Source organism: Gallinula chloropus (assembly GCF_964237585.1).
Source record: "Gallinula chloropus genome assembly, chromosome: 10".
NCBI classification, from domain to species: domain Eukaryota; kingdom Metazoa; phylum Chordata; class Aves; order Gruiformes; family Rallidae; genus Gallinula; species Gallinula chloropus.
In genome coordinates this window covers 15,114,776-15,126,736 of record NC_140095.1, presented here as the reverse complement: position 1 = coordinate 15,126,736, position 11,961 = coordinate 15,114,776, and the positions used below count along the sequence as shown (strand labels likewise).

General features: G+C 41.5%; 1 protein-coding gene across 1 annotated transcript; it reads right to left on the bottom strand.

The window, feature by feature from the left end:
• Positions 1–4,925: 4,925 nt before the first annotated feature.
• MRPL22 (mitochondrial ribosomal protein L22) lies at positions 4,926–11,872 on the bottom strand (the record flags this gene model as incomplete). Its single annotated transcript, XM_084268643.1, has 7 exons — positions 4,926–5,218; positions 6,447–6,516; positions 7,295–7,372; positions 7,855–7,920; positions 9,672–9,807; positions 11,714–11,759; positions 11,845–11,872. 7 exons carry the CDS (start codon positions 11,870–11,872, stop codon positions 5,007–5,009), a joined length of 636 nt encoding a protein of 211 aa, XP_084124769.1. The 3' UTR covers positions 4,926–5,006.
• Positions 11,873–11,961: the final 89 nt, after the last annotated feature.

Here is an 11,961-nt window from a genome sequence, read left to right as displayed (position 1 = left end):
GGAATTCAGCCTCCAGGAGAGGGTAGCAGGACAAGGCTCGTTATTAATGATTTAATCAGCCATTTGCAGGGGTTCCTGGGTTTGTGCCAACTCTACCTTCAGAGTTTTAGGACACCCACTGAGCAAGGGGAAGTAGGACTTCTGTGCGCTCTATCAAGCTGTTCCATTACACCTGATTTATAGTGTGACACTACCTGTTTTGCCCACAACCTTGAGCTTGTAAACTACACAGGGGAAAATTTACTAACTATTAAGTTCATTTAATGCACTACTGGGAATTTTCAGTGGGAGAAAGAAAGCAGCAAGGAATAGGAGGCATCTAGAAGAGATGGTTTTGAACAGCAATACTTTAGTGGCCCAGTGAAGTACACCTTACAGTACACCCTTCATTTAATTAAAGTTTTAATTTACATGGCCAGCATACTGTAAGGACCTATGTTTGCCTTGTGCTGAAGGAGGTAATCAATAGGAGAGCTGTAGGCATATCTCACTACTTATTAGCTGCATACATTGATAGAGTTTATCACAATGCATGTACAAACACTGCTACTCCACTCTTCACTAGCCCAGGGGTTTGATTAATAACAGAAGCCAGAAAACTGTTTTGCAACTTTTCTATTAGGAAAGAAAATCACCCACATAACAGAGCAACTTCCTAGTGGTAACTGAGCCCTCATTAGTGTCTATAGGAGATCACTGAGAGCTGGGTGGGACACAGGTGCCACTGGTACGTGCTGCAGTCCTGATGAGCGACCTAGAAAGGACCTGGGACTTCCATGAACAGCAAGCTGAATGGGAGTCACTGCACTCCCACCACAGATGTGGCAAAGTCCATACTGGCTACATTAAAAGCATGGCCACACAACCATGGGAAGTTATTTCCCTCTCCACAGTGTGGGTGAAGCTGTACCTAGAACACAGAGCCTGGCTTTAGGCCTCCCACTGCAACAGAGATGGGTACAGCACAAGGGCTGGAGAGCTCGATTTATGACAGATTGAAGCTGGGCTTGTTCATCCCACCCAAACAGCTGCAGTGTGAGAGAGAAACCATGTCTCAGTAGCACCAGGCAACAGAACAAAGGGCAAAGGGCAAGGGCTGCCTGGGGGCTCAGGCTGGGCTTCAGGAGTTTTCACAGGGAGAGGAGCATGGCATTAGCACAGGCTGAGAGGTGGCTGGATTTCCAATACTGTTAGACAAGGACAGATGACTTGATGCAGCATTGACAACAGTCCCAACTCTGAGCTAATTTAGACACATGATATGAATACAAATATGCTTTAAGCCTCCATTTCATCCTCTGTGGAGGGAGTGAATCTAGGTTCATACAACCAAACTCATTTCACCACATGAAACTTGATGGCTGTACTACTGTGCAGTACACAGCAGCACCCACAGATGCAGCAGTTACACAGATGCTGTGCCCCACATTTTGTCTTTAGTTTCAAGAACGGTCTATTCAAGTGTTTCACACAGACTTTCAGATTAATTTCCTCAGTTGATACTCTGAAGTGGATGCCTAATTTGCCTAATGTTAAGTTACACTCTCCTTGTCTCATTCTCCTCAATGGCAGCCTGCCCTCTGCATTAGTGCACAACCTCCCTGAAACAAGAAGAGAGCGTTGATGTTATAGAGCAGATACAAGATCAGCTCTGCATTTGCTGACAGCTCCCAAGAGATACCCTGTTCCTTACTTCAGTTCCTGAAACTTTCCCCTCCTTTCAAGTTATTTTCCCTGGGTAAGGCTCCAGCAAACAGTAACTTGTGTGGTTATTATTGCTATTACAGTCTCCTATTTGTTTTAATTAGTAATTATTTTAAATTACAGGACTAAAGTGCAGCTGGATAGATGTCATGGAGCAATAAAGGTTTTCTCTTTGTAAAGCTAGAAGCAGGGGTGTTGTCAGCAGGATAACAGCTCACATGGTGAAGAATGTCAAACTTTTTTCTATGGTTTGTTAGGATATTAAGAGTAACCTTATTTCCTCCTTTAGGAGAATCATGTTTGCAAATGACCTTCCAGCATCCCACCAGTAGATTATCATAGAAACTGGCAGAAAACAGATTCATCATTGTACCTTTACTCCAGTGACCTTTCCCAAGCATCTCCGCAACAGGGAGGTGGCAGCACTGTTATAAACCTCCCACCTGTGCAAACATGGGTAACAAGGAGATTCATGCTTAGAACTGTAACATGATTATAACTATATTCAACAGCCTTTCCTAACCCTACCTTTGATGAACTACCCCGGAGTTTAAAAGGTAAAAAACACATCCAGAGAGACATCAGGCTGTCTGGCAAAAGTACCTGACTTTTTCACTGGATCCTTTAAAATGTTTATGAACAAGCCCAACAGCAGGTTTTTAAGTTTTCCTCAATTAAATCTCACATTGCTGAGCACAGCTCACACTTCTACTCTCTTCAGCTTTCCCTGAAGCATACACCTTCATGCATACTTGCTCCTTCTCCAGTTTCTGTAACATCAGCACATACACAAGTGGTGAGTTTATAGTGCCCCCAGACGTTACTAATAAAATCAGCATCAAGTAGAAGCCTAAGTGCCTCTCCCCTCCCTTTCTGGTGCTGGCTCATTTAAGAACATTCTTTTATTGGAGATCACTGCAATGATCTTCTGACAAAGATTTATTACACTTAGCATGGAATTTTCTGTCTGAATCCATATCAAATATCTAAATGAACTGTACATGTACTGATTACCAAGAAAGCACAGTAGAATCAAAACCTAAAATTGTATTTTTATCTAGAACCTGACAGTGTAAAACTTTATTACTAGATCTTCCTGAGTTTAAAAGGTTCAGGCAGGTTCTCACACCAATGTTCTGACACACCTTTCACAGCAACCACTTCAGCCACTCTTGGTGTCCTACCACTGAAAGGCAGATCAAGTCAGCTCAAGCTGGTCTCCCCACATCTCCCAGTGTACTGTCACAGCCACGGCTGTGGAGCGTGAGGCAACACTAAGGATTTGCTGCACGTGATGCACCTTTAACAAGGTAGAACAGGGTGCTAAGAAATAAGAGGGATGCAGAAAAGCACGTCAAAAAAGTCTTCCCACTTCTTGTTTTGAGAAAGAACACAGTGACAAGCAACAACCTTGCTTTTTGACTGATTTTAAGGCTCAGATCTGTGTTTAGAATATTAGGGTCACTTCATAAAGAAGCTGGAAAAGACAACCAGGTTCATTCTCACTTCTCTCCCCATCTACAGATCTGTAACTAGAGCAATGATATCGATAAGGATACAACCTTGCCTGGAGGTCCACAAGGGATCCATCCACAGGGATGCACAAGAAACAGGCACTGGAATAGAATATCTGGAAGCCAGGTTTTATATGCTTAGATGACAAGTGCTTATTAAGCTTGCATTATTTTGTGATTCTTTAGTCTTCTCCCAGGTCACTGACCCCCAAAAAGATTAAGTCACTCAAGTTTGCTAGAACTTGTAAGCGATTCAGCATGACAAAGAGAGTTTAACGGCAGGTGGCAGAGCAAAGCACAGCTGTTTATCACAGCACACCAGAAACAGTTCTTCAGACACACATCAGAGACTACAGGGACAGAGACTTTCATCAGGAACATGCCTTTCAGACCGAAGCTACTAAATCGTGGGTTCAAAGCAAGGAATACATCTGCAAGTGCAATGCAGAAAGCCAGACTGCAAGTAAGGACCTGATAACGATACTGAGCTATGCACACACCTCCTGTGTCACTTCACCACCCCCTAACACACTAAGATCCTGAGACCCTTTCTTTGGTAGCCAAAAGAAACAGCTCTATGCCACCTTCCTTACAACAACAAAGAAAATTTGTTTCTTTATAGGAACTGTCCCTTTGTCACCATTCAACTAAGAAAAGCTACAACTAGTTGGAACAGTATAAAGACTATATAAGTGAGGTAAGCAATCTCTTTCTCCCACTCCAATGTTCCCAGAACGGAAAAGGTCTAAATATTTGACATTTCCATAAACGAGCAACTAGTCATTCTCTTTTTATGTTCATGACCTCTGGTCATTTGAGTTGAAAATCTGACTGGGTGAAATGAGATTCCCCCTATTGACCTCAGACTTTCTCTTCAAAGAAGTAATGACAAAAGCAGGATTGCTTTCAGAGAACTGGAAGCCTGACCTGTACATGCAACAAGCCATTCCATATTAAATCCACAGAGCATTTTACTCACCTCACCATCACAAAAGCAATTTGTTTCCAGACAGTGCAGAATACTTAGCTCACTCTTCACCAAGACAAGCTTTTCCCCATGTTGGGCCTGTTGCCCAAGAAGAGTTTCCACAGAGAACTCTGTGAACTCCATGCACATACCAACTATTCATGCCATGGTCCGAACCAACAACAGAATTTTAATGTGCTGTAAGTTTTCACTGCCCCTTCCCCCTCTGACAAACTAAACATTGCCACCTACCGACTGTCAAAACATGAGCTTTAAATTATTTTATCCCACACTCCCAGATGCATAACAGAGGCTGTAAGGAAAGAGCATTACAACCCAGATAAAGAAACTGTAAATTGATGCCTGATCATCTCAACTACTATTATTTCTTTTGTTCCACTGTTGTAGCTACTTTGAGGTGTCAGACTTTAGTAAATTTAGTCCAAGTCCTGATTTTATGATCTGACTGTCAAGCACAGTTTTACAATAAAATACCCAACCATACATAACAGATACAGCCGTGTGGATCTGAGTAGAGCCACAGCTCCTTACAAGCTTTGCAATGGCACCATAGGTTCTAGATTTGATAGTCCAGGGTAGAGCTTGAACACTGTGGTCCAAGTAACTCAGAAAAAATAACATCTGTTGCTGCTTTTCTGAGATTTTTCTGTACCTATGTCTTGACAAATAAGAAAAAAAGCCCATGATCATTCTCACATCATCCAACAGCCCTACAGACATAACTACAACATGATTTTAATTAATTCTTTTACATAGTTACAGTATCAAACAAGAAATACCTATATAGTCATAACAGTTTGTCACAGTGTATTAACAAGGGTTCTACTTCGCAGCTGCTGCACATATTCTTTTGCTTGGTCAAAACCAGTCTTTTGTGGCTCTGGAGGAGGAGGAGGACCTTCCACCAACTTCACAAAGTAATGGCACCTGACGAGTTTCATGATGCCAAACATGCCTTTGCCATGGTAACGAATCCGCTTCATATACTGGCCTCTGCCCGTCAGGGACTCAGCTGAAGGAAACAAGATGGGGAGGGAAAGACTATTCAGTCAAGAATATGCATCTAGAACTGAAACACTATCTTGTCAGTGTATTTTTCATGACTGCATATGAAAAGTTACTTCTATTTAGGATTCTCTGCTCTGTTTTTCCACCCCTTTCAGCAGATGACTGTTACAGAGGAACCCCTGAGTTGAATTAACACTCTTCAGAAGTGCCAAGAAGGTGAATTTAGAAAGCATACCTGCAAAGATAAAGGGCAAACCCAAAGGATGGTGCACTGAGCACTTACTAGATTATAAAGCTCTTCTGAAGGTGGTATTAATTCCACTGCTTTTCAGTAGTTTCTCATGAATTCCTGTACAAGTCTTACAGACTTCATTTCCCCTCCTTTCTCCCTTTACTGTATTCATCACAGGTATTTTCACTATCTACACATCCATCCTGCACTAGCAGATAAACCTTCTTATGGCAGAGGCCTGGGAGGCTCCAAAGAATTCTCATCAAATCTGCTCTACAACCTAGGTAACTAAGCTTATGGCATCAGCTTAAGAACATTCATACCATATTTGGTAAAATAGGAATTATTTTCTTTGCATCTAAAAAAACCTACAAGCAAACCTTTCTGACATTTTTCTAGGCATGAAAACGCTGTAGTTATTACAAGCTTATTCTGGAATCATCTATAACAACTCCTTTAAGAAATCTACCATCAATATTCATTTACTTTTATACTAATGGCTGGTGTATACTATTTGTTATAGTTTTATACTTCTGGCTAGTGCTACCAGCTTTTATACTAGTTAGTTTCCAATGCTGCAAAGCCAGTAGCACTAACCACAGACAAAGCTTCCAGCACCTATGGTCACTGGCACCATTAAAAAGTAATAACAGTTTGCTTTTTGTTGTCTAGCCTTTCATAATCACCTCAAGCATCTTTCCCTTCACAACTGTCTGTTTTCATACAGGGAGCAGAAACTCCACTCCCAGATGAATGCATCTTAAAGGCAATGCAGAAGTCAGACATCAGCCATAACAAAATTATGTTTGCAGGTTCAACCACCAAACTAACTACAGTTGTGGTGCAAGTTATGAGCCTTTCATGTCCTGGTAAAGATAAGGTTACTTGAATCTATCCTCTATTAGTTTCTGCTGATTTCAAGCAACAAAACCTTATTAAGGATAAAACCTTTTCATAGTGTGGGCTGACATGGTTCTGCACTAAAATAAATATAAAGTACCTATATATAAGTTTGATTTGAATTCCACGTTGTGATTTCTTACTGCCATTTCCTGAGCTTCTAACAGAACCTGCAACAAAAGGAAATAAAATGGAAATACCAAGTAGGAACTTAAGCAATGCTATTTCTTATCTCTAGATAACATGGAAGAAAATGCAAGTTTAAGTGAGTTACAGAAAAATGTATTCTAGAGAGATTACATTTGTTAAAAGACAAACATCTGTGAAAAAGCTTCAGGGAACTTTATTATGTTTTTTTACATTTGTCAGCCTTCCATCCACAGAGCTTTGTCTAATTAGACATCAGACTAGAAACAAGTTCCAAGTTGGGCAAAACAAACTGAGGCCATGCGATATTTTCAGCTAATACAGGATACTTCCTTGTCATTATCACTCAATAAATCAATGCTTGGGGCAAGAAAATGAGTATTTTGAGACTCCTAACAACTAGACTGTATGAAAAGCTTTCATGCCTTTACACAACTCAGTCCTTTCCCTGATGATATCCTTCAGATCTTAAAATTTTAAGAACCAAAGCACAGAGATGCAGTGGCCATTAGCAACAAGGATTCTGCATTATTTACCATGAACTTAATACCAACTGTTGTTGGAGAGGGCACCCATGTGTAATTAATTATCATTACAAGTCAAAACAACCAGCACAAGTGCCCTCTGCTTAGTCATAATTCACAACACTACATGGCTGCTATAAAAATACGTTATTTGAATGAGCTCCCTAAGAGAAACATAAAAAAGCAAAGAAATAGAAACATCTCCAAACTTCTGGTGATTACAGTACTGATTTTGAAGTCTTCTTAAAACTAGGAATGTTAGAGTTGTACCACATACCTCTTTGATCACCTTTGCTCCCTTTTTATCACTGAATTCTAACTGAGCAAGAGCCTGATCAATGGACATGCCTTTTACCTGCAATCAAAGCGTTGAAGTTAGCTTCCACAATCACAAGTATTTACCAATTTATGTGGTATTTAACTCAATTTTAATTATTTTGCTGTTAAAAAGAGCAAATCAAAATACTTGTTTCCCTAATTACAATTTCTTCAGTGTAATATCTAACAGAGACCTAAATGTTGACTCGATAAAACAATCAGTTTTCTTTTTCTTAATAACAACCTGTTACTATCCTTCCAGGTCCTTCTTTCCATCTACTATAAGGCAGAAACCAACAGAAAAATTCTTGCACAGTGCATAATCTGCATGATCCTGGGTACACATCTGAGAGCACACTAGGACAAGGCAGCTAAACCAAACTACAAACAACTGCTTGCTTGCTCAGATCCGTGTTCTTCCCCAGGACTATTGTGAAGATACTGATTAGACTGTAGTTAAAGTAGGCTGTTAATTAAACATTGTGTGTTCTAATACAGTATAGAGTACTTTTTGCTTACCAGTTTTGCCAGATACCACATCTTATCTTTGCTGTATTTTATGTCCCTCCGACAGTGATATATTTCCTAGGTGCAAAAAAAGAACAGTTAGAGGAGCATGAATTTTGGTATGAAAACAACAAAACATACATGTCTGCTCCACAGTCTATATTCTTATTGTTACAAAGTGATTCTCCCCCCCCCAGATCAGGCATACCTTTGACAATCACAAGTGAAAGCATTATAAAAAAAAGTAGCTAACAGAAAATTTTAAAACAATCTTACAAGAATTAGTTTATAAACAGAAGTGCCCAAAAAGGATAACGAGGAAGATTTTGAATCATCTTTAACTTTCCTCCTCCCTACTTTCTGAAGCAGTCTAAGAATGACATACCCATTCAATCTTAAACATTACTCTGCTGTGAAGTCACTTTATTGGGATAGCAACTAAACAATATTATCAGAACGAACGTAATTAGCTCTTCAGAAATTAAGAGGGTTTCAACTTTGACTGGCATGAAGAGGTGTCTCAAAGGACCCATTTAACAGTATTACTGTACCAACAGGGACCAAAACTAGCACATAAAATTGAACATCAATACAAACTTGAAAGAGGTGGCATTCTTTATGAACAGGTAAAGAACTGACTTAAATGAGCTGATGGTAACAGAGGTAACAGACCACAACACAAACTCCCAGTGAACAGCAGTTACAAAAATGGAATTCCAAAATATTAGAACTCAAGACTGAGGAAAGAACAAAAAGTTTACTTAAAATCCTCCCAGGCTGTGGTGTAGCAGCACTGATTAGTCCCATCAGTGATCAAATACTTAGCACCGAGCTTTCATGCACAACTAAGAGGCTTGCTTCTGCTCACATTTAACTGTGCTTCCCAGTTATAAGATGATCAATAAGAGGGAACTGGGAGAAGCAGGCATAAAGCTGCTGTTATCAAATCTAATCTGTTATGGCTGCATTTAAAAAATTGACTATGTTACTTATGCTCATTTTTCCAAAAGTTGCCTTCAACAGTCAGCAGAAGGCCCTGCACTGACCACACAGGTAACAAGAGAAGTTTAGATTCTTGGCTTCAGTTTGTGGTTTAGTAAGACAGAAGCCATTGTACAACAGACTAAAAGAACCTCACTGTACAGTATAAAATGGTTTTGTAAGAAAAGCCCTCCTGCAATCTTATAGCACGTCTGACTCAGTTTCCCTCCTGACCTAACTCTGGAACCTCTCAGTCCATGTTAAACATTTCAAGCAACCACTATGACAGAAAACCACCTCTGAAAAGCTTCAGTAACATACTGCCTCTTGCTGTGGCCTTCCCCCATCAGACCTCAGAGAATTTTATAACAGAGACATTAAAAATGAAAAGAACATGCACTCTATTGTACCTACATGAAACATGCATCACTACTTTACTCCTGGAAGGCTACATTTATATCTGTGCACAGAAACAACAATAAAATCACATTCTTCTCAAGTTATTTAGTCTTAGTACAAACAGAACAAGCATATAATGAATTCCTTGGTACCTGCTACCTCCTTGTACTGCAGAGGCTCCTACAGAGGATGGTGCTTTTACAGTTATTATCACACATGAGGCAGGTGACCAGCTACAAGCTACCTGAAGCTCTAATAGACACTAGAAATTTAAAACATTCCAAGCATTGGCATTGTTAACTTCTACTGACTAAAACCTTAAATAACAAATGAATAAACTATGGAACCAGTGCCCTGTGCAGTCATGCAGAGACAGTGACAAGGAGGGTGACAATCTGTTCAGAAACTGCTAAACAAACAGGTAAGGAAATTCACAGGTGTATCCTTACAGCTGGCCTGCGAGGTTCTCCAGGGAGCTGAGGAGGGTAAACAATCCTGTTCTTTTTCTCCCACCTCCTGGTTGCCTGCAGAGATGTGCTTGTGTGGACACATGACTGAGGGACAAAGCTGCTGGCTGCTAGCCACCTGCAAGACAAGACCACAGTCTTTGCTGCTGAACACAAGCTCTTTGCTGCTGCCTAGTCTGTCTGGAAAACTGCAAATTTACCTCTCTTCAAAGACAGCTGATACATTTTACTACTCAGAAAATAAAACTGTTTAAGTTCACTATGGTTTCTGTTGAAAGGGCTTTTTAATTCAGTGAGAAGTCATAGGTCATGTTTGTGTAGCACGAGGTTCCACACTGTGTGGCCATCTGGGGACACTTAAAGACACGAGTCACAGAATCACAGAATATCTGGAGTTAGAAGGGAGCCCAAAGGATCATCAGGTCCAACTCCTGGCTCCACACAGGGCCAGCCAGGTCAAGTCACCTCTTTCTTCTTGTGGGGGCTGCTACTCACACAACCCATCTGTATCTCTTCCAACACCAGCCAATGCTTACATGTAACTCTTACAGACAAGTATTTTAGGACAAAAAATGCATAGATTTTTTCCAAGGGACAGAGTACCTATATAGTATTAGAAGTCCATAAACATTTGCCCCTTCTAATATTTGAAAATGCTTTCAAAATGCAACCAGGTCAATACAAGACAGCTAAGAGAAAAGACCTCTAGTTTTCAATCACTTCATTCACTTCAATTTCAGAAAAAACAAGCTACATTGTGCCCCCTGCTGACTAGGTAAAACAGTACTGGGCAGCCACTTGTAGCTACAAGAAACAGATGAGTTCAAGACTAGGTAACACGAGTTTTACTAAGCCTGAACAGCTTCGTGTGGGCAGCCAAACTGTACAAAGCATTTTAGAAATGACTAGAAAACAGAAAACATCAATTATTTTCAAGAAGGCATTGTACACCTCTACAGTTTTCCCCATCTTACCAGCAGAGGGTAGCACAGAACACAGGCTTAAATGTTGAGTATTTCTGGGGATATTTACCCAAACTGGTTTATTTGATTAATACTTAAACATTTTACTCAGCAAGACAATAATTCATCACCACCAGACATAATACCACCACTTAATACAAGAAAATATTCGACAAGCACATTAATATCATTTTGCCATTTAACACCTTAAGCATTAACGAGCTAAGGATGAATTTCTTGGCACCAGCAGAACACATTAAGCCAGAGGGTACACAAGATTCCATAGTTTGTCAAATAGGTTAAAGTAACACAACCTCACACAAACAGCAACTCTGTTTGTCAAAACTTTAGGAAAAGAAGGACAAAAACATACTGCAAGAAAAATAAGACAGTGGTAAGCAGCATAAGTATGGTATATATGGGTAAGGAAGGGGAAAGACAAGAAAAAAGCTGAGTATCTTTCTGGAAAGAATCATGCATAAGCAGCAAGTGGGACACATACAGACTGCAGAAATTGAGTAAAACAAGTGATTAGCATGTAACTCTGTCAGCAAGACAGCAGGCAAAGCACAGTCTGCACAGGACTGTTCCTTCTCCCTTCAGTGACACAGATCCCTGCAGTTTATCTCCACAGGTTCTAGCAGAGACCAAAGCTCTGCACTTTTAAAACCCACATATGCCGTTCCTTCTGAAGTCAGGGATACAGTCAGATCAGCAGATTTTGCCGCTCCCGCAGACCGAGGGGAAAGACCAGCAACTACAGAGGAATGGCTGGGGAAAACGCGGGGGGGCAACACGCACTATGCTACTGTGAGCTACACTGTAACGCCTGAGGAAGTCGGGAAGAAAAGGGTCAGGAGAGACACCTCCACCGTGCCACGATCTCAGAGAACACAGAAAAACGGCACGGAGCGAATTGTTCCCCACAGCCCCAGGGGAAGGCGAGAAGCCCGAGCAAGGCGTCCCGGGGAGCCTCCAGGCTCGGACACTCCCCGAGCGAGGCGGCCCGAGACCCGCTGCCCCGGGCAGAGGCGGAGCGGCCCACGGCAAAGCCAGACTCACCTCTCCGGCCGCGCCCAACCGAGGAGACCGCGCACCCAGGCGCCACCTGCAAGGAAGCGGCACAGTGAGAAGGGATAAAGCCACCAACAGCTCCCAACACTAAACGCTCCTCTCCATCCCCTCAGCCTCACCCGCTCCCACAGCCCACCGCGCCGCCATCTTGGCCGCCTCGCTTCACGGCTACGCAGGCGCAGGGAGGAGGGTCGCTCGCGACCGTTTGCGACGGCGCGTGCGGCGCTTAGCGGCAG